Consider the following 24102-nt stretch of genomic DNA (forward strand, 5'->3'; position numbering starts at 1 on the left):
TTTCATCAACATAAACTATGTATGACCTCTCTCCAGCCACACTCAAAGAATTAAAATTATTTTACTTGAAGCTAATTATTTTTGACATGGTTGCAGACATTAGGAATACAAGCACAATGGGTGTAGCCAAACACCCCCAAAGATCAGCCAATATTTTATCTGTGATACAGCAGTCACATAACAAAATCCTTGCCAGAAATTCGTGAAATACTAGACCCAACAACTAATGAGGTCAAAGCTGAACTGAGCTGAAAAGAAGTTGGGCAAGACTCAAAATAACACAATGTTAGAGCTGGAAGGAAGCTTAGCTTAGAGATCATCTAGTCTAGGGATTCTAAATCTTTTTTTTTTTTGGTCCTGGACTTCTTTGGCAATCTGGTGAAGTCTATGGGCCCCTTCTCAAAATAATATTTTCAAATACTTGAAAGAAATTCTCTATTTCAATAAAAGTTTATTGAAAATAAAAAGTAATAAAATAAAATAATAAATGTAAGTAATAAATACAAATTAAAACGTAATTTTCCCATTCCCAATGAAATTGATCCACAGATTCCTTGAGGCCCCCGTATTAAGAATTCCTGGTCTAGTATAATGCCCTCTAGTGAAGCATATGAAGGATGGAGGAAGGTTGAGCCCTGTTCCACTGGGCCACAGAGGGGAGGGCTAGGAGCACATGGACTGCAAAGAGACACAACACGTAAGCTTGAAGTCAGGAAAAACATCCTCACCACCAGAGCTGTCTGAGAGTGAGTGATGTGTGCCCTCCTCACTGAAGGTGTTCAAGTAGGGCTAGATGAACACTTGTCAAGAAGATGTTAGAGGTCATCTTATTCTAGTGGACCCATTGGTATTCTACAGGCACTTCCAAATAGAAATCCATTGATTCTGTGAAGCTCAAGGCGTTTCCAAGATCATTAATCAAGTGCAGAACCAGAATGAGAACTTTATCAGTAAGATACACTTCCATAAATCATTCAGTTAAGGCTTCTGCAAGTACAAACGTGACAAGATTGACACTACTCAAAAACTCCTTAGCAAATCTGAAAAGGCTTTTGTTGTTGTTCAGTCATCCCAATCATGTCTGACTCTCTGTGAACTCATTTGGGATTTTCTTTTTTTTTGGGGGGGGGGGAAGGGCAATTGGGGTTAAGTGGCTTGCCCAAGGTCACACGGCTAGTTTTTGTGTTAAGTGTTTGAGGCCGCATTTGAACTCAGGTCCTCCTGACTCCAGGGCTGGTGCTCTACTCAATGTGCCACCTAGCTGCCCCCATTTGGGATTTTCTTGGCAAAGATCCTAGAGTGGTTTGCAATTTCTAATTCCAACTCATTTTACAGATGAGGAAAGTGAGGCAAACAGGCCAAAGTGACTTGCCCAGGGTCACATACTTAAGTTAGATTTGAATTCAGGAAAATGTCTTCCTGACTCCAGGCCTAATATTACCCACTGCACCATCTAACTGCCCCTTGAAATAGCTAGAATACAAATACCTTTACAAAAATAAAGACCAACATGGATATGTTTTAATTATTTCATTAAGATAATTTATTCAAATAATTTTATATGGAAAGAAAAAAATATGATATTTTAAAGTAAACTTCCAAATAACAAGTCTGTACCTCTAGCCCCACCTTCTCCTTTAAGCTTCAGCTCCATATTTTCAATTGCTTGTGGAACATCGCCACCACAACATATAATGAATGGCACCTTAGACCCAATGTGTCCAACCTATTCTCATTGTCTTTTCCACCTTTCTTCCTAATTTTCTTGTTTCTGTTAATGGTACTACTATTTTCGTCTTCACTCAAGATGAAAAGCCTAGTTTTTCCTCTCTCACCTCCTACATCAATTTAGTTATCAAATCTTTTTTATTCTACATTTGAAAAATCTTTTTTATTCACCAATTTCTTTCTCTTCTACTGTGATCTTCCTAGTTCAGGACCTCATGATCTATTGCCTAGAGTAGATTACTCTAACAGCTTTCCTTCTCATTGGATTCCCTACCTCTCTAGCTTTTCCTTTTCCATCAATTCTGTACACTGCTCCCAAAGTATTTTTTTACCTAAAAAAAAGGTCTAATCATGTCATAGAAACAATCAAAATATTTTAGTGGCTCCCCATCTAAGTTCCTTATTTTGATATTAAAGTCTCCATAATTTATTCTTAACCTACCTTTCAAAGTTTATTTCCTAATAATACCCTACATTGATTGAAAACTGGAAGAAATTTCTCATAATCTGGTCCAAGTCATTCATTGTGCAGATAAAGAAACTAAGATGTAGAGAGAACAAGGGCCTTGTCCATTGTAACATGAATGGAGGCCCATTGAGTCTACTCACCACTCCTTGAACATACCCTCTGATCTCCCACTTCCATGACTGTGCTCATGCTGCCCCCTCTCATTGTAATGCTCCATAGAGCCTTCCCTGACTCCTTCGGCTCAAGTAATTTCTCCTTCCTCTGAACTCAAGTACCACTCTCTAATTTCCACATTATGGTTTCTATTGCGAGTTATTCATATATTTCATATTTTCTACTAGACTTTAAATTCTTTGAAGGCAAGGACCAAGGATCTGCATATTTTTCACAGTGCCTAAAGTAAATCAATAAATAAGCATTTATTATGCTTTTGTGAATAAATCAAAGAATTTATTAATAAGTGTATTAATTGATAGATAAATTTATTAATTTAAGTTAATTTATGTGCCAGACAGTGCTAAATACTGGGGATACAAAGAAAGGCCCTCAAGAAGCTCACATTCTCATAGGGAAGATCGCATGCCAATAACTATGTACATACAAGATATATACAGTGAAAATGCAAGATAATCTCGGAGGGAAAGCACTGGGAGGGGGAAAGAATAGGAACATGGGAAAGAGGGCCTGTAGGGGCCTTCTGGAGAAGATGAAATTTTACATGATTCTTAAAGGAAGCCAAGGAAGTCAGGTGGCAGAGGTGAATAAGGAAATCATTCCATCCATGTTGGAAGATGGCATGTCTAATATGAGGAACAGCAAGAAAGCCATTGTCATTGGATCACAGAGTACATGAAGGAGAGTAACTATAAAATGAATGGAAAGGTAGAAAGGGGCCGGATTGTGAAGGGCTTTAAATGCCAAAAGAGGATTCTATATTAGACCCTGGAGGTAATATGAGCCATTGGAGTTTATTGAGTAGTAGAGTGACACAATCATACTTGCGCTTTATAAAAATCCCTTTGACAGCTAAAGGAGCATGTCCTAGAGTGTAAAGAGGCTTGAAAGAGGAAGAACAGCCATGTATAAGGTAAGGAGGACTTGTACCACAGTCATGGTTGTGTGACAGGAGAAAAGTAGACATGAAAGATTCTGAGATAAAGATGATGAGAGAAGAGAGAGTTCATGTCAAATGACCTCAATTTTCTCAGTAAAATAGGAGGAGACAGGGACAGCCAGGTAGCATAGCGAGTAAGAGCACCAGCTCGTGTCAGGATGACCTGGAGATCGAATCCGGGCTCAGACACTTAGCACCCACCCAGAAAGATCTGGCTGTGTAACCTTGAGCAAGTTACTTAACCCCAATTGCTTAGGGGTGGCCAGGTGGCTCAGCAAGAGCTCCGGCTCCAATGTAGGGATGACCTGGGGATCAAATCTGGGCTCAGATATTTAGCACCACACCCAGAAATAACTGGCCGTGTAACGTGAGCAAGTTACTTAACCCTGATTGCTTAAAAAAAAAAATAGGAGGAGACTCCTAAATTGGGAGAGTGGGCAGGGAAGGAGGGAGAGGTAAATGGAAAGTGTGGGAGGAGAGAAAAGAACATTTGGCAAAGCTTTTGTGGGAAGTGAGATAGGAAATCAATTAGGGAGGGATAAAAGGACTACCCTTACTATGCAGTAAGGGCCTCTTTAAAGTTGTATAACAGGAATTAATAATAGCTCATTTTAATTCTATGGAAACATGTCTCAATCAATCAATTAATCAAAGTAACTAGGACCTGTAAATTACCCCTTTGACTTGTGCTTTCTAAGCATGAGCACACTTTTCCCTGACCTTTGTATGCATTTGAAGAAGTGTGTTACAGACTTTTGAACAGATGTTTTGAAGCAGCTATTCTCATTCTACCCCCTTAGTAAATATCCTTTCATAAGAGCTACTTAAGACTGACTGACTCAATGATTCTCAGCTGAATTAGCTAACTATAAAGGCAAAATGAAGGAGGGATGTGAAGTCAGAGCAAGTGTGGGAAAGTACTAAGGGACGGAGGAATTATGGTTCTCAGTGAGGGTGAAAACAGATTTAAGAGAAGCAAGACATAGTGTGAGACAGAATAATAATCAGTTATGGCTGGCAATATCCTAGGTTCTAATCAAGGAAATGGAAAACAAGCAGGTAATGGTGAAATCCAATATGTGATCATCTGGATGACAAGTAAGATAATATTTAGAAGTACTTACCGCAGTACCTAGCACATAGTAGGCACTATAAAAATGCTTATTTTCTTCCCTCCTCCCTCCTTACATGTAGTTGTTGTGAAGTTTCGGAGTAAATCACAGGATTTAAGGAGACTGCGGAATTGAAAGGTTAGTAGGGTTGAGGGTATATCAGTGTGAATGTTGAAATCCTCTGGTATAAAAGAAGAAAATGGGGAAAGGAAGGTGGTGAGCCAGGCACTGAACTCCTTAAACCTAGGTCTTTCTGATTCCAAAGCCAGCTCTCGACTCACGATTCTCATTAAGTGAAAAAAAGTTCACTTTGTAAAGAAAGATACATAGGGACGTTCACTGATTCCATACTGATATCTCTTCAGTGTTTCCTTTTCCTAACTCTTCATGTTCACAGCTGGTTGTCAAATTGGGTTACATATGGGAGAAGTGCTTTGTACATGATGGGCACTTAATAAATGTTCATTAATAAATTGAATTATCTTAAATTGAACAGAAAAAGCAAAGATCCAATGGCAACAATCCAGAAGGAAAATGAGAAAAGACATAGACAACCTGGAGGAGAGTCCAAAGGAATACTAGCTCACCAAAGTTAATTGAGAATTGACTATACTAGAAGTATCAATAGCAGTAGTAATATTCATTCCCACAATCCAAGACTAGAAATAAAGTTTTCATTTCATTAATATTTTTCTTTATATTGATGAATGAGGAAAAAACAGAAACAAATATCTGACAAAAGGAATATACTTACTGATGAATTTAAATGAAGGCCACTGAAGGGAAGAACATCCATGAAAATCCAGACGTAACACATTAGATCGCCATCTTTGTAATATTTGTCCTATATATCTGTCGTTGACTATATCACACACTAAAGAAAAATTTATCTAAAAAAAACCAACAAGCCCACAGTATTAACAAAATATAAGGCTTATTTCACATAAAAATGATAAATTTAAAAGTATTAAATATCAGGGACATTTTACACCACTTACAACTACAAGGAGTGTCATAAGTTTTTTCATAGGTAGGATATATGAAATTCAGAAAGCAACTCTAATTTGTCATGGAATCCTAAATTAATCCCTGTATTGGATATTTAAGTCTTGAAACCAAAATACCAAGGAAATTCTATTATAACTATGTAAGATAATAAATAATGATCAGTACATTTAGTTTCAGTAACTACAACAGCTGTTTAATTTTCTAATATTCTATCTTTTGTATATAAAGATGACACTACTACTAATTCACCATCAGCAATGATGGGCCAGTCACCTTTGATATCTATAACAGCCTTATTGGGGGGGGGGGGAAGGGGGGAAGAGAAAGTTGGCATTCATAACTTAACAAAAGGAAATATGTTGAAATTATTGACTTTGTGACCTTGGTATTGATGTTCTAATGATCTCTATTGTTTTCCAGGGAGTATCAATTCACAAATCATTCAGAGTTCAAGAGTATATACAACAGTCTGTGCCTCCCTACTTTTATGAATTTCCCCAAGTATTCCACTCAAGTCAATCTGTTGATCTCTCTCTCTCTCTCTCTCTCTCTCTCTCTCTCTCTCTCTCTCTCTCTCTCTCTCTCACACACACACACACACACACACAGAAACACACACAAACATGTCATCTATCCCCCTTATGACAAATGAAACGCATTTGAAAGATAGCTAGCAAATGTCAAAAATACAGTTTGTGACTGCAGAACAGAAACTGTCATACTTAAGTATCAAAACAAGCCCAAAGGCTGTACTAAGGTCAGTGTTCTAACCAACTAACATGTCTCCTATATTTCACCCTCTAAAATAAATAATGTTTAGCTTTTTTCTCATGGGGGTGCTTAACCTCTTTCCTGTTATGGATGCCTTTGTCAATCTGGTGAACCCTATGTATCCCTTCTCAAAATAAAGTTTTTAAATGAACAAAATAAAATACATAGGATTAAAAAAGAAATTGTGTGAAATATAGTTATCAAAATATGCATATATATATTTTTAAAACACAAGTTCATAGACTCCAACTTAAGAACCCCTGAATTAGACATAATAATAATGCATGCAGGAAGGTACACAAGGGAGATTACCTTTGTTTATCTCTTCATTCAAGAAGGTGTATGAATGAAAGAAATACTAAGCTACTGGCTATCTGTAGCCTATGTAGCCAAGAACAAGACAGTTCCCTTAATAAGAAAGTTCCTGTTGGGGTGAAGTTTTATATCAGTAAGACGACTACCCCAAGTACAGCCTTTTGCCAACACCTTCCTATCACAACTCCTGTTAGGATTATAAAACCAAAGCAATACAGAAATGTTAGGGCCTTAATGCTTGAAAATACAAGAGACTCTATCCTTATTTGCTTCATAAAGTTGTGGAGAGGTGCCTTATATGTACAATAGTCTGTTATTCTTTTGGAGACAAAAATTAAATATCATTGAAAATTACATCACTTACTTCACTCCATAATGATCTTATATGTGTCATGGATCTCCAGGAGCTGTTGACTTGAGCACAGTTTGCCCGATCAACGATACTTAGAGGACGGAAAATCTAAAGAACAGAAATATATGAGAATAGAAAATGTAGAATCTGGAAGATCATTTTCTATTTTCTTATTATTATTAATAGGATTATGCAGCACCTGACATTTCTAATACTCTTTTCTCCAATGAACTTGGGGGTCTTTTCAGACATTTCATTCAGAGAATATCTAGATAAAGCAATAAAAGGTATTGATATTTTAATTTTATGAAAAAGAAACTTCTGCGGAGAAGCTAAGTACTATTATTTGTAGCATTAATTTTTCCTGTAAGTTCCATAGTTTTATAACCCAATATTGAGGATTTTTTATACTTAATTTGCATTAGTTTCTGAAAGTTATTAATCAATGTAGTATGATCCCTCATCCCTGAACAACTGAAATGTCATTGCTGACTAAGACCAGAAAAACCCAGGAATTGACAATTAGATGGAGAGGTGATAAAATAAGAAATGACTATTGAGAAGATCTATGGACCAGAAGCCAGACACTAGACAGAGGAGTTTTATTGTGAAATGAGATCAGGATGGGATAATATTCCCTTTAGGCCACAAGTGATAACTTGAAATGGATGAAGAAAACCATTCTACCACAGAAGGTAAGATAATTAACATCACAGGGTGAAATTCTTAAATTATAGCTTAGGATGGAAAGTAAACTGGTCCATGCCTCTTTTATGTGAGTGATCTTTAGCCTGGACTGCTGGACCTAGAAATGCTGGGTTTACCACTACCTGGATATTTAGAAGGGAAAACTAATACCCAGAAACAAGATTCCCTCAACCCTAATGTATTCTCAGTATAAGCCCATGATGTGAATATCAGAGCCAGGTCTAGTTGTGCCCTTTTAAGGGCCATAGTGTGCATCTGACTTTCTGCTGCCTCTCTGAACATTTCTTCTTGGTTTAAGCAATCTTATCTACTTCCTTCAATTATCCAGGTTCTAAAAACCAATTTTGCAGACTGCTGAGAAAAATGGTTGGGTTAATATTGATTATGTTTAAGTCTAGCTCCCTTAAATCATTAAAAAGGAGGCCAAAGGAAGAAATTCCTTACAAGCAAAACCTCAGAGTAAAAAAAGAAAAAGACTGAAGAGGAAAACAAAAACAAAAAAAAAGGATTAATAATCATAGTTCAGTAACAATTACTGAACCCACATAAATGAGAATTGAACCATTTTGGGATCCTCCAAAGTAGTTCAGTAACTTAATAAAATAATTAAAGGAAAATATAAAGGCAGAAACTAGAAACCTTAAAAAAAATTAAAGACAAGAAAACTGGCTATTTAGAACAAATGGAAAAGCTTAGTAAAGTAGCAGACAATGAAAAAGAGAACAACAGAACTGGAATTTTGAAAATGCAGAAATAGAAAAACAAATATCAGGAAAAAAATCAAAATGCAGCAAAACTGGAAAATGCATGAGCTCACTGCTCAAAAAGCAAAGCAAATAACCTTAAAGATATAGTTAAATGAGACAATCTGAAACTTATATCCCTAGGTAGGTGGGGTGGGGTTGGAAAGAAATATGATGAAGTGGAAAGTCCAAATACTATAATTCATGAAATCATACAAGAAAATAGCCTAGAAGTACTACAGACAGGGGACAAAGTACAAATTCAATTTAATAAATGCTTGTTGATTAATAAAATTGATAAAATTCTGAGGTTTGAATTAAGAAGGAACCCCAAATTTAATTTACCCAAAAATATAGTTGTGAAATTCCAGAGCTTCATTACCAAAGAAAATATCTTACCCTTAGACAAGAAGAGAAATTTCATTTATACAATTGAATTTAAAGTCTGAAGTAACAGCTGAAATTTTGTAGACCATATTGTAGATGATGATAAATGAAAGGAATCGAATATTACATACAAAAAAATTAAGGAAACTAGCTCTTGACATACTCCTAAATTATTTTTAAAAATGGTTCCTTGATATGACCAATGATTTCAAATTAATTCTCCTAAGAATGAAACTCAACAAACATTTATTAAAGGCTTACAATATATGTTCTAAGTATTGTACTAGGCAGCGAGGTAGCATATCTATGTGTGTTTGCATATGTGTGTATACACATACACATACACACACATATACATATATACATACTTGCACACACATATGAGAAAAACATGTCCCTATATTAAAAGTTAGCGACTTGGATTGGATTAGATTGTTTCAAGTAAGACAAGCTGCATGATGATTTTTTTTAAATGGAAGATAGTAAAATTTAATAGAATGCTGATGAGTCAAATTTGTCAATAAAATAGAAGATAGTTATAGGATGTATTAGAAATACAGAATGAAACAATTTGTTATATGCAACAAATAGACTTTAACAAAGATACATGGAGAGTAACAGTGGGGATCTGGAATGAAATTTATTCTGCTTCAATTGAATTTAAAAAAAGAAGTGGCTGCAGTCATGGTTTTGGACAAAACACATTAAAGAGATATAATTTCAAGATATGTTGCATTATATTCACATCCAAAGAAAGAATTACGAAGTCTGAATGCAGATTGAAGCATACTATTTGCTCTCTCTTTTGTTTCATTTTGTTTTGTTTCTTCTTTTTTCATGGTTCATTCCATTGGTTATAATTCTTCTTTACAATATGACTAATGTGGAAAATATATTTAATATGAATGTATATGTAGAGCCCTTATGAGATTGCATGCTGTCTTAGGGGGGAGGAGAGGAGACAGGCAGAAAAAAAATTTAAAGCTCAAAAGCTTGTGGAACCGAATGTTATAAACTAAAAGTAAATAAATAATTTTTAAAAGATATGTTGCATTATTTTTGAGGATGCCAAAGACAATGAAATAATAGGAACATAAAATATATATATGCCAAAGGGATTTAAAGGAAAGGCTAATTGAAGTGCAAAAAGATAGATAGTAAGACAATAATTATAGGTGACCAGCATTCCTCTTTCAGAAGTCAAAAAATTTAACAAAAAAAGAAGAATGCTATGGATCTGAATAGTAGATAAGAAAAATGAGGTCTGGTAAACTTATGGCAAATACTGAATAGGAACTTTAAATGAAACATATACTTTCCTACATCATGAATACTTTTATAAAACTTGTTCATATGTTACTGCATACAAATTTATAAATAAATTTAGAAAAAAATATTAAAGACATGCTTTAAAGACCTGACTTATGCAATAAAAATTATAATCAGAAAAGGGGCAGCTAGGTGATGCAGTGCACAGAATGCCAGGTCTGGAGTCAGGAGAACTCATCTTCCCAAGTTCAAATCTGGCCTCAGACACTTCCTAGCTGTGTGACCCTGGGCAAGTCACTTCACCCTGTTTATCTCAATTTCCTCATTTGTAAAATGAACTGAAGAAGAAAACTGCAAACCCTCCCATTTCCCTGCCAAGAAAACCCCAAAAGGGGTCATGAAGTATCAGCCACAACTGAAAAATGACTCAACGAAGGAAATATGAACCAAAGGTATAGACCTAAGTGAAGACTAAATAAATATTTCAAATAATAATTGAAAGAACAGAACATAGAAACAGTCAAAGAAATTATGTTAAAGAGAATGATAATAGACTACATACTAAAATGTATAGTATGGAGAAAATACATGCTTTCTTTAGAGGAAAATTTATGTCACTGAAAACATATATTAAGAAAATAAAGGGGTGGAGGCTCAGACAACACTGCGCGCAGAGGCCCGGAGCAGCAGCAAGTTGATCCACCAACTGTAAGGGTCATTCCCAGGCCAATCACAGCAGGGCTAGGATCTGTCAGAGCTGGGTAAGAGACAAATGCAGGGCTCACAGCAGTGGCAGCAGCTACTCCTGGGACAATCAACCTACAGCCTGGAAATTTAAAAAGCACCTATCTGAACTTTCAGGGACCAGAATGGCAGAGTGAACCCCAGCTGCTCCAATCCCCCCCTCTGACCCTGAAAACACAGAAATTATTGCCCTAGAGCAAAATTTTAAATAGAAAAGGCTTGAGAGTCCTAGAAGAAGGACATGACTAAGGCCCTGCCTCAAAATGGGTAAAAGACAGATTACAAAGACAAAGACTCTAGAATCCAATTATTGCAAGCAGGAGAAACCAAATTCAGGAGACAGCATTGACTCCACACCCACAGCTGAAGCCTCAACAGGAAATATGAAGAACTTTGAAAACCAAATTAGAGAGGTAGAAGATAAAATGACTAATTCTTTTAAAGTCAAAATTGCAAAAATAGAAAAACATTTCGATGAAGAAAGCAGCTCCTTAAAAATAAAAATGTGTGAACTAAAAATGAAATCTGAACATATGGAAAAGGAGCTTCAAAAGCTGAGGAAAATAATTCACTAAAAAATTAGAATCAACCAAACTGAAGCTAATGACTCTATGAGGCATCAAGAATCAGTCAAACAAAATATCAAGAATGAAAAATTAGAAAAAGAGGTAAAATATCTCAATGGCAAAATAACTGACCTGGAAAAGAGATCCAGGAAAGATAATATGAGAATTATTGGTCTATTGGAAAATCATGATGAAAAAGTGAGCCTAGACAACATCTTCCAAGAGCTCAACGAAAGCTGCCCTGAGATCCTAGAACCAGACGGTAAAATAGAAATTGAGAGAATTCACCTCCTGAAAAAGAACCCCAATTGAAAACTCCATGAAATGTTGTAGCCAAATTCCAGAACTATCAGGTAAAGGAGAAAATACTACAAGCAGCCAGAAAGAAACAATTCAAATATCACGGAACTACAGTGAGGATTACACAGGATCTGGCAGCTCCTACATTGAAAGATCTGAGGAACTGGAATATGATATTTTGCAAGGCAAAAGAGCTCAGGTTACAATGTGGTATATGAATGTAATGGAATACTTTTGTGCTATAAGAAATGAGGAGCAGACATACTTCATAACAACCTGGAGAGACTTATATAAACAGAGGCTGAGTGAGAAGAGCAGAACCAGGAGAATCTGTACATAATTACAGATACATCTTTAAATTTACATTCCCATTACAATCATATGTGTGATGACTAACTTTGATAGACTGGGCTCCTCTCAGCAATGCAAGGTTATAAGACAACTCCAAAAGACTCATGATGGAAAGGATATCCAGAGAAAAGAACTATGGAGTTCAAATGCAGATTGAAGCAAACTACTTGCTCTCTCTTTTGTGTTTAGTTTTGCTTTGTTCTTTCTTTCTTGTTGTTCACTTCATCAGTTATAATTCTTCTTTACAACTTGATGTAATGTTAATGGAATCTGAAAATCTTCCATGCCCCTTTGTATTGGCAAGTAAGCAGGTACTTAGCACCTTGTTTCAAGTTAACACCTTGTTTAAGACCTCTCCTTGGGTATTGAATGCTTTGATAATAATGTTATACCAAGCACAAGCATAGCAAACTATTTATTCAGTAACAGATTAAGGCAAAATATTCACAGAAAAGAGAAAATCAAAATACAGGGTAACTTAATCATTTAGTAAGTTCTCAATTCAATCACAAAGTATAAAGTCAAAGTACTGCACCCCTGGCTATGCATTCATTTAGTCAATCACAAAGTCTCTCTTCTTAAGTGGAGATTAGTTTCCAATCATAAACAAAATATATTCATTTGGTCAGTCACAAAGAACAAAGGCCAAAAGTTTTCCACCCCTGGATCACAACTGAATTACAATACCATCCATCACCACCAAACACCCTCTCAAAACGCAGTGGAGGGACATCCACCCCTAGGTCACAACTAGGTTACAATATCACCACAGCATTCAATACCCAAGGAAAGGTCTTTTCAAGTTCTCAGCAGTTTCTGTTCCTGGGAAGACAAATGTTAATAAAGACACCACAACATTTATGTACATTGCTGGCATCCTCTTCAATTCACCTTCTTCTTGTGAAGTCAATCTAGGCCCAACAAGGTCTGAGGCCTCTATCAACAAACAACTCTGACAAAGTAACATCAAAACAGACAGGCAAAATACTGGCACCACAGTCATGCCTCCTCAGTTCTCGGCAGCTCCATGTGGCAGTTCTCAAAAGTACTGGGCAGCTCCAACCGGCCCTCAGCAGTCCAGGCAGCTTTGGCTGGTAGTTCTCTCTCTCAGTAACTCTGGCCCCTGGCAATTCTCTCTTGTTCTCTGCCTCCATTATGCTGCTCCCAAAAGTTCTTCTGGCCTCTCTCTGCTTGGGCTTCTCTCTAGATCCATGGCACCAGCTCCTTCCAGTTTAGCCCCCTCTCTTAACCTCAACAAATCCACCCCACAAGTGGGATTCACAAGCTCTGGATTTTAACATTTAACCCAAAAACCAAGCCAATACAAGGGGATCTTTAAATTCTATTACCATTACAATAGGTGAAACAGAATTCATGTTGAAACAATGTCTTTTTTAATAACCAAACAAAAAAAGGATAATTCAGAGAAAGAGAATTAAATAATAATACCACTAATTATAATGACATAATATTTTAAAATGTTAGTAGATGCCACAGAGATAAAAAATTATTCATTATGACCTAGTTGGATTTAAACCCAGTATATAATGTTCTTCAAGATAAGGAAAAAATTAGTATTAACTACTCACACTAATCAAAAGCAGAAATTATATGATATCTATAAAGTAAAAATGAGCTTTTCATAAAACATACCACTAATTTATGGTTTGTTTGCTTTTAAAAAAAAACACATTAAAGTATCGAAGAATAAAAGGATCTTTACTTCATGTGATATAAATAATTTATTCTAAAGCCAAGTATTAGCATTCTTTGTGGAGAAATGCTGGAGCCTTTCCCAATAAGATTAATATTAAAACATCTCTTATTATTTGATTTTCTATTAGTCATACTAATATTAGAAAAATAAATAATGAAAGAAAAATGGAATTAACAGGGTCAAAAAGAAGCAAAATTACATCTTTGTATAGACATTATTATTATTTACTTAGAAAATCCTATCAATTAATCGGCAAATATGTATTAAGCATATATTATCTGCAAGATATTGTATTAAGTGATTCAGTGGAAATAAAATAAATGAAATCTCTACTTACAAGATTACATTCTAACAAGGGAGACAAGAAGGGCATATAGTTTGAGAAGTAGTACTCTAGCAGTTGGAGGTATCAAAATAAGGTTTTACATAGAAGATGCTACTTGAGCCTCATCTTGAAGAGAGGAATTCTGTGATGTGGGGGTTCTAGGAGGAGGGAGAATATTCCACAGAGACAAGAGTTAGTGCAAAGAAATAGCTGGTTGGTTGGTGTTCTGTGTGTCAAAAAAGATCAAAATTGTATCACTATGTTAGAGTGAAGCAACAGTGTGTCTAACTGTGGCTGATTAGACCAATACGAGCTTGGAATGCTCTACCACAGGTTAGGCACAAATAATCCTTGTACAAATTTGGGGTGGATTCTCTAACTTTGTGCATCTCACACTTCTTTTGAGCTACTTCAGTTTCTGCTTTGCTCATAGCGCACAGCACCTTCTCCGATGAGGGCACACCATGCTGGACAGTCCTGTATGAAACCTGGAAAGTATAGCAGTGCCATGTCAGGAAACTGAATCACTTCCATTTGAATTGTCTTAGGAAGATTCTGAACATCATCTAGCAGGATAGGATGCCAGCCATTGAGGTCCTTTCTCAAACTAAACTGCCAAACATTTAAACTCTACTGTAGAGAGTCCAAACATGTGCTTGCCAAAAAGACTATTTTATGGAGAACTCACACAAGGCAAGTGCTAACATGTTGGTCAGAAAAAGCAATACAAGGACGCTCTCAAGGTCTCTCTTAAGAACTCTGGAATTGGCGCGAATCTGGGAGCAGCAGTGTCACGTATCACTCAGTTCTTTCACAGTCTGACCAGCAACCTCAATATTCTCCAAAATGGCACCTACTGTTAAGGATCAGCTAATTCTGAATCTCCTATTAGGAGGAAAAAGCCCCCAGAACAAGATTACTATTGTTGGGGTTGGCACAGTTGGCATGGCATGTGTGTAATGGGAATGTAAATTTTTAAGATCTTCCCTGCCCCTAGGCTTAAGTGCACCTGGAGCCTGTGGTGGGAGGCTTGTTTTTCAGGAGATACTTTGTGATTGGGCAGTGGGTCAAGAAGGTTGTTACATTCTCTGAGCCAGGAGAAAGCTATATAAAACCTTTATGTGAGGCTTTGCTTTGGGGCTCACTTTGAGAAGTGTTGTGTGATTTGACCAGATGAGACTCTGGGCAGCCGTCGAGCCCCCTGGCTTTGAAAACGCAAATGTTGATGCTTCCCTCTCTGGTAACTGTGATTTGGTATGGATGTAATGAAGCCTTTCTGCTTGATCTATTTCTCTGTCTTGATAATTCTATCTGTATACTCTGAAGTTCAGGGTGCTGACCTTTTTCCCCTGAACTAGGTAAACGATATATGTTTGATTGATTAAAGTAAGCTTGTTAACCCATTTTGAGTTGCTTTCCTTTAGAAAAGCAGATCTAAGAACCTGTGTTGGCAGCCACCCTGGGGATGCTGGGGTACTTGCTGTTACAATGTGCCATCAGTATCTTAACAAAGGATTTGGCTGATGAACTTGCCTTAGTTGATGTAATAGAAGACAAACTAAAGGAAGAGATGATGGATCTCCAACTTGGCAGCCTTTTCCTCAAAACACCAAAGACTGTTTCTGGCAAAGACTACAGCATAATTGCAAACTCAAAACTGGTCAATGTTATAGCTGGAGAACATCAACAGGAGGGAGAAAATCGTTTTAATTTGATCCAGTGTAATGTGAATATCTTTAAATTCATCATTCCCAATATTGTTAAATACAGCCCTAAATGCAAGCTGCTTATCGTTTCCAATCCAGTGGATATTTTGACATATGTGGCCTAGAAATTAGTGGTTTTCTTAAAAACTGTGTTATTGGAAGTGGTTGCAATCTGGATTCTGCCCCCTTTCCATTACCTAATGGGGGAGAGACTTGGTGTCCATTCTTCAAGTTGTCATGGATGGGTCCTTGGGGAACATGGAGACTCCACTGTTCCTGTGTGGAGTGGTGTGAATCTTGCCAGTGTTTCTCTGAAGAATCTTAATCCTCAAATAGGAACTGATGCTGATTCAGAGAATTGGAGAGATGTTCATTAATGGGTGGTTGAAAGTACTTATGAGGTGATCAAGCTGAAGGGCTATACTTCCTGGGCCATTGGCTTGTCTGTGGCAGATCTGGCAGAAAGCATTATGAAGAATCTTAGGAGAGTACATCCAATTTCCACCATGATTAAACGCCTATATGGCATTAATGAGAATGTCTTCTTTAGTGTCCCATGTATTTCAGATGTGGTGAAGGTAAACCTGAATCCAGAGGAGTAGAGCTGTTTAAAGAAGAGAGCAGAAACTCTTTGGGGAATCCAGAAAAAAGCTGCAATTTTAAAACCTTTTAATGTGCTGCCATTAAGAGAACATGACAGTCATTAAGGGGTTATGTATGATACTTTTCAAATAGGTCAAATCCTTGCTCTGATTAGTGACTGAATGCCAGAAATGTAAAACCTGTGAACACAATCTAGTCTCTTCCTAAAGTTAGAAATAGGGAATGGTACAGTGTGACAATTTATTAAAGCCTGTTGTTGTTTGCATATGATGCTAGATATGACTTGTATAGTCTCAGTAGTTGGTGTCAAGCTGAGCCAATAACTCACAGGTATATAAATAAGACAACACTCCTGGATACAAAACACCATACAGTCATAATTCTTTATTGATGCATTGATTACCTTTGTGTTCCCCTCCATTAGGGCTCTACGGCATGGCCCTATGTATCACATTTCCAGAGGATCTAATTTTGTATATCTATACATAATATATCAATAGTTAAATTTCCATATTATATAAAAAGATCTGTATATGTAGAATTATGCAACGAATTCTTCAAGTGTCATACTAACCCTAAATACTGAATAAACAACAAATAACTTGTGAAAAAAAAAGAAAACCCTGGAATTGATTGTGTGACATGGGAGACACTGGCAAAGGAATAGTAACAGGAGATGGAGTACCATGTGCAAAGAACTGAGAGATCAGTGTGGCTTCATCAAAAAAATGTCAAGTGGGGGTATGGGAAGAAATGTATAATAAGGCTAGATAAATAGACTGGGGAAAGGTTGGGAAAGGTTTTAAAAGCTAGAAAGAAGAGTTTACATGTGATTCTGGAGGGAAAATGAAACCACTAGAGTTGACGGAGTAGAATGACAGGGTCAGAGCTGAGAGAACTTACGAAATAAAGTATAGAATGGACTGAAGTGGAGAGTGGGATTATGGGAAGACACTGGAGGAGCTGTGAATTGGTTCAACTTTTCTGGACAGCAATTTGCAACTATGTGGAAGAAGTTCTTAAACTACTTGTACACTTTGACCCAGTGATTATCCTACTGGGCATATCCCCATATCTTTTAATCACATAAAACACAAATAGATATTAAGAGAAGAACTAACAGACTCTGATATGATTGACAGCCAGGGATTAGAGCTTTTCTTCTCCCCATACTCTTCCCCTCCTACTCGTCTCTTGAGGAGAAAATGGAAAGGAGGATCACTGAATAAGAGCTTCCCCAAGCAACCTGGTGGGAGAAGGGAGATAGAGTACATAATGAGTTGGGTTTTACGCACCACCCACTGCTTCAGTCCCCAGGAAGTTCTCTTCTTCTCAATCACCTGCCAGAGTCTGTTCAAAACCTCAGTTCTGCTCCTGAATGCTATTCACCTTCATTCATTTTGACAGATATTAGAAGGGTCAACACACTCTTCCAAGAGGAAAAGCATATACCCAGGTATGGTTACATTTTCTTTTTCTTGCTTCTGCCCTCTTTTAAAAGGAATTCCTTTCAATGTTAAAAGAAAAAAACCCTAAAAACTTATGGGAACTTGGAAATATGTAGACACAGGCACTTCTACCCAACTAACACTCCATGGTAAGATTTCTGTGGGAGGAGTCACAGTAAATCTCAGGTCACTTACTCTCTTTCTTTTAAAACAAATTTCCAGAAATACAGATTTTCCTCTAAAGATTTCTGTAATTACTAGGGCCTCGAACACAATTGTGGTCTCAAAACCCTCTTCTAAGGCCACAGGAATACAAGCAAGCATTTTCAGCTCATAATGTGCCTTTATCCTGAGACCACAATTAATGGTTCTTGAAGGAGGTTAGGAGACTCCTTAAAAGACATAATTCTGCCCTTAGTCTAGCTGAGCTCTCAATATTTCATGAAGGGAAAAAAAGGCAGATTTGATGAAAACATCCAAAAGGCCAGCACAAATGAGTAGCTCCTCCCAAAACACTGGGATTGAACCACATCTGCCAGCATCAGTAAAGTTTATTTTCCATAAGGTATCTAGGGGCACTTCCATACTTTAATAGAGAGGAGCAATCAACAATCCCAAACACAGGCTCACCAGGCTATAAATTCATCAAGTTGTTCCTGTCAATCCCTTGATCAATGTTATATTGCAGGGATACTGAAATATATTCAACCAAGTTTGGAACAAAGAAGGGATATAAAAACTCCTGAAGGCTTTTTAGTCAGTTGTCTCTTCCTCATAGTAGTAATAGCGAATATTTATCATCAATGAGTTAAAATGGAACATTGGTAGGATGTAATTAGAAACTGGCATAGGTTTAAGGTGCCTCTGATGGCATCTTTCTACCAAGGTCAATATGTGGCCTGAGATTACTGGGGTATTTGTCCCAATGGAGAGGGCCCAAGCTTCTCCACTTACAGCACTGTTTCACCAAACACTATATGAGTCTAAGAGATCCACCAAGAACATAGAAAAAGAAAAAACAGCCAAAACTATGACTGAGACCAACAAAAAGTCTTTTTGAAGGCACTCTCAATGAGACAATTAAAAAAGGCTTCTCATTACCATTTGGTTAACAGACCACAATCAGCTAAAGAATGTCTACACACGTGCATGGCTCTCCAACACACTTCCATTACATGTTATGACACTCTTGGAAGCAAGCTCATCTACCTCTCCATGTAGAGAGATGCCATCAGAGTACTCTGCACATGTGCCTATCTCTTTCTCTCTACAAGTAGGGTACTGGTCACTCACTAGTACCTAAAATTGGGGCAAAACACAATCAATGAGAACTCAAACCAATACATTACAGGAGAAACCCTCCCAAGTTCCTTAGGGAATACTAAGGGGCAAATATACTCTGCTGGCTCTAGAAGAGTGAGCAAGAACACATTTGTGGGCTTCATCTGGGATAAAAACTGGCCCTTTCAATTTGTGGGGATGCCCGAAAGGATTTTCCACTCAGGACTTTCAATTTTGGATACTTTAGTTTTTCAAGATCCTAGAGAAATTGGCAATAAATAAATAAATAAATAAAACCACCTCTATTTCAAGCTGTGATTGAACAGTCTATTTTCAGTGTGTGTTTCTACTGTAAATCAGTGTTTTGAAATTATTCTTGCAGAATTACATTTTTGAATGGTTCAGTGCCAATATTTGATATATCATTGAATCCACAAGCACTGATATTATAACTAATATGAAAAGTATGGATGTTATAACACTGGAACAAATAACTAGCTGAGAAATTTTCTTATTTTTCCTTTTGAGCTTAAACAAAGCTAAACTTGCCTTATTGTGTTTTAATCCCTTGTTTGTGTAAGTGCATATAGTCAGGTTTATCTCTGTGCCCAGAAATACCACATAATCTCTACCCTTAATGCTTAATTTTATTGGGCATTTCACCTATTTTCAGGCCTTTTTCAACCTTGTGTGATCTTGTTATCTATTATTTCCATAAACCTAGTTTTCCTATTATTAGATGTTTGAAATGCCAGTAGCATTGCCTTTGCATTGCAAAGTATCCATTGTGGAAAATTTCAAATTTTTGGAATAAGCACTCAAAAAAAATTGATCCTTTGAGAAGGACAATTTTTAATATATTTGATAAGGGTCTTGCATCTAAGATAGAAAACTAACAAATATTTAAGAGCAACTCCATACTAGACAAGCAGTCAAAAGGTACGAAAACACAATTGTAAAAAGTAGAATTGCTTGCTATTTATCACCATATGAAAAACTGTTCCACATAATAATAAGATAGATGCAAACCTAAATCTCTGAACTTTCACCTCACACCAAGCAGATTAGCAAAGATGACAAAAGATAGAAATAGCTGATGTTGGAGGACCAGTGGAAAGACACAGACAGGTACTAGCCTTAGAGTCGGGAATCTTTCCTTTGACTATCAATAACTATGGACTCATGGAAAAGTCACTTAATTTCTCTGGGCCTAAGTTGTATTATATGTAAAATGAGGAGAAGTAGTACCTACTTCATAAATCTGTTGTTATTGAGCTCAAAAGAGACAATAAAGGTAAAACGCAGGCCTCTACTGATGTAGAATATGTACTAATGCATACTAGAGATGTGTACTAATCTCACAGTTCCTACACCTATTTCCTTCCATCTTATCTTGGGATAAAAAAATCTATTTCATGCCAAATCCTATAATGTCTCTTGATCTAAATGTCCAAAGGCAACAAGGTGCATTTTCATAGCAATCTTGACGTGGATCACTTCTCTTATTTCTTCATGATGAAGTTGTTCTTTACACAAGTCATCCAAGCACAACCAAGACAAGGAGGGTGCTTCTATGGAATACCCACCGATAACACACACCTTCACGAAAGTCTCAGACTCTCGGCTGCACTTTCATGTGATAGCTATCCAACTCTGCATCTCACAGATCTCCTCTTAAAGGTATTGCCGTAGTGTCAGACTCACATGACCTATGGGACAGGGAATCTGCATCCACTTTAGATTTCCCTGGCCACTGGGGCATGCTGAACTGCTACCTATCTCTAGCAGGCAATATCTATTTTAGACCTGGTTGCAATGTAAATTAGAGAACTTCTATCAAGCTGTATTCAATATTGACCTCCATATATAGTTTCTAATCTTATCAGTGACAGTTCATTTCAAATCTAAAAATGCCAGTTTTCATTTGAGATAGCAAATCTCTCAGTAAATCCTCTACTGGCAAGTTCAAGTGGTTTTTGGTGACTGCAACTCCCTTGGTACCTAAACTACAAGGCTAATTCCATTGTGCAACACAAAAAGCTTGCCTAGGATCTGAATAATCTATATATAGATTATGTGTGAGAGAGTAAAGGCCAAAGTTCTTAAATGTCTGTTTACTTGTTTCATCCCAACTATATCCAATAATGGCTTAGTCACCCCCTATCCTTTCTGTTTTTGATTCTTCTCTCTCTACTTCATTAAGTGAGGTATAATCATAAGTGAGAATATTAAGTAGCTTACAGATGATACTTTCTTGAAAGTTTCTCCCTTTTCCTTCCTTTCCCATCTAAAGACCTCTTGATTAGATTTACAAGACATCAGGCAAATACATTCGGATTGGCCCTTCTCAGGTGTACTCTATCCTTAGCTAACAGCTGGGGATAAAGTGATTGGATACGTGAGAATAAAAACCTGAGAGACTAGAAGGATGTTGTTACGTTCAACAGAAATGGGAATATTTGGAAGAGAAGAAGGTTTGGGGGAAAGGAAATGAGTTTTAAGATTTAGAAATGCTGAGTATAAGATACTTGAAATATCTCATAGGTAACTGGTGATGCAGGGTTTAGGCTCAAAGTAGAAATTGGGTCTAGAGATAGAAAAGATAGACAGATAGAGTCACAGGAGTGTGCTAATAAGTGTTTAACAACCAACTCTCTGGAAAAAATGTACACACAATACACTTTTAAGTTCAACTTGCATTAACATTTTCCGCATTGCATTAACATTTCCCAGTTACATGTTAAAACAATTTTTAACATTCGTTTTTAAAACTCTGAGTTCCAAATCCTCTTCATTCCTCCCTCCCCACCTCACTGAGAAGGCAAGTAATTTGACATAGATTATACATGTGTAGTCATGCAAAACACTTCCATAATAGTCATGTTGTGAAAGACTATATTTCCCTTCATCTTATCCTGCCCCTCATTTATTCTATTCTCTCCTTTGACCCTGTCCCTCCTCAAAAGTGTTTCCTTCTGATTATCCCCTCCCCCAATTGGTCCTCTCTTCTATCACTCGTCTTTCTCTTATACCCTTCCCCCTCACTTTACCATAGAGTAAGATAGATTTCCATACCTGATTGAGTGTGTATGTTATTTCATTGAATATTTATTTTTCCCCTGAAGGATTATACTCAAGTTTTGCTGGGTAGGTGATTCTTGGTTTTAATTCTAGTTCCTTTGACCTCCAGAATATCATATTCCAAATCTTTCAATCCCTTCATACAGAAGCTGCAAAATCTTGTGTTATCCTGGTTGTGTTTCCATAATATTTGAATTGTTTCTTTCTGACTGCTTACAATATTTTCTTCTTGACCTGGGAACTCTGGAATTTGGCTACTATATTCCTAGGAATTTTCCTTTCTGGATCTCTTGCAGGAGGTAATTGGTGGATTCTTTCAATTTCTATTTTCCCATCTGGTTCTAGAATATCAGGGCAGTTTTCTTTGACAATTTCTTGGAAGATGTCTAGGCTCTTTTTTTGGGCATGGCTTTCAGGTAGTCCAATAATTTTAAAATTATCTCTCCTGGATCTATTTTCCAGGTCAGTTGTTTTTCCAATGAGATATTTCACAATGTCTTCTATTTCTTCATTCTTTTGGTTTTGTTTTATAATTTCTTGATTTCTCATAGAGTCATTACCTTTCATTCACTCCATTCTAATTTTTAAGGAATTATTTTCTTCAGTGAGCTTTTGGACCTCCTTTTCCATTTGGTCAATTCTGCTTTTTCAGATATTCTTCTTGTGGGGGAGGCTAGGTGGCGCAGTGAATAGAGCACCAGCCCTGGAGTCAGGAGGACCTGAGTTCAAATACGGCCTCAGATACTTAACACTTACTAACTGTGTGACCTTGGGCAAGTTACTTAACCCCAATTGCCCTTTAAAAAGCAAAAAAATAAATCAACAAAAAGAAGACATCCTTCTCATTGGCATTTTGGATCTCTTTTACTGTTTGGTCTAGTCTATTTTTAAGATGCTATTTTCTTCAGTATTTTGAGGGGTCTCCTTTAGCAAGCTGTTGACTTGTTTTTCATTATTTCCCTGCATCACTCTCATTTCTCTTCCCAACTATTCCTCTACTTCTCTTACCTGATTTTCAAAATACTTTTTGAGTTCTTCTATTGCCTGCAACCAATTCATACTTTTCTTGGAGGCTTGGACATAGGAATGTTGACTTTGTTGTCTTCTGGTTGTATGTTTTGATCTTTGTCACCAAGTAAGATTCTATAGTTTGAGTTTTTTCTTCTGTTTGTTCATTTTCCCAGCCAATACTTGACTTTTTAACGCTTTGTTAAGGTAGGGCTCTGCTTCCAGTGTGGAGGGTGTACTGTCCCAAGCTTTAGGGATTTTGTGCGGCTGTTTTCAGAGATACTCCTAAGGACCTATAAATTTTCAGTTCTTTCAAGGTAGTATGGTAAGAGAAGAAATGTTTACTCCTCTCCTGGTATGTGGTCTGGTCTGCGAGTGACCAGAGATACTCTTTTCTGCCTTGGAACTGTAAGGAGGATTCCTTCTCCACTGTCACCATAAGCTCCACCATGCCAGCGCTCCTCCTTGCCCCAGGACTGCCATCCAGGACTGCAACCCAGATCCAAGCATGGGAAAAGTAAGAGAATCCTGCCTCAATGTCAGCAAAGAGATCCGTACAATCCCCCTCTGATCAGCCCTTTGTTTCTCCCACAGTCTCTGGGCCAAGAGGTCCTAAAGCAACTGTGGCCACCTCTTTGGGGCTAGGGCCAGACTGTGCGTCTCTCTCACTCCAGTCCAACAGACCTTTCCTACTGTCCTTCTAAATTGTCTTTGGCATTTGTGGGTTGACAAGTCTGAAAACCATAACAGCTGCCAGTGATTTAGTCCCCTGAAGCCTGCTCCAAGTTTGCTAGGTCATGGTCTATGCTGGCACAGTTTGCACTGGACCATGCTCCTCTCCTAGCCTGGTGCAACAGACTTTTCCTGTCAACCTTCCAGGTTGTCTTCGACTGGTAATTTGTTTCACTCTGTCATTTTGTGGGTTCTGCTGCTTTAGTATTTGTTTAGAGTCATTTTTTACAGGTATTAGGAGGGGCACAGATGAGAGCTCAAGCA

At 37.2% G+C, this 24102-nt stretch overlaps 1 protein-coding gene across 1 annotated transcript in view; it reads right to left on the reverse strand.

Annotated features, from left to right (window-relative positions):
• LOC138175977 (F-box and leucine-rich repeat protein 13-like) overlaps window positions 1-5439 on the reverse strand; it is a 205099-nt gene extending 199660 nt beyond the window's left edge. The window contains exons 1-2 of the mRNA XM_069106590.1: window positions 5422-5439; window positions 5178-5313 (exon numbers count right to left, since the gene is read on the reverse strand). Coding sequence (XP_068962691.1) covers window positions 5178-5313; window positions 5422-5439 — 154 coding nt within the window. The remainder of the gene's footprint in view (window positions 1-5177; window positions 5314-5421) is intronic.
• Window positions 5440-24102: the final 18663 nt, after the last annotated feature.

This window comes from Petaurus breviceps, unplaced genomic scaffold (assembly GCF_028583685.1).
Source record: "Petaurus breviceps papuanus isolate PSGF00001 unplaced genomic scaffold, PetGlider_PUasm1.0 80, whole genome shotgun sequence".
Lineage (NCBI taxonomy): Eukaryota > Metazoa > Chordata > Mammalia > Diprotodontia > Petauridae > Petaurus > Petaurus breviceps.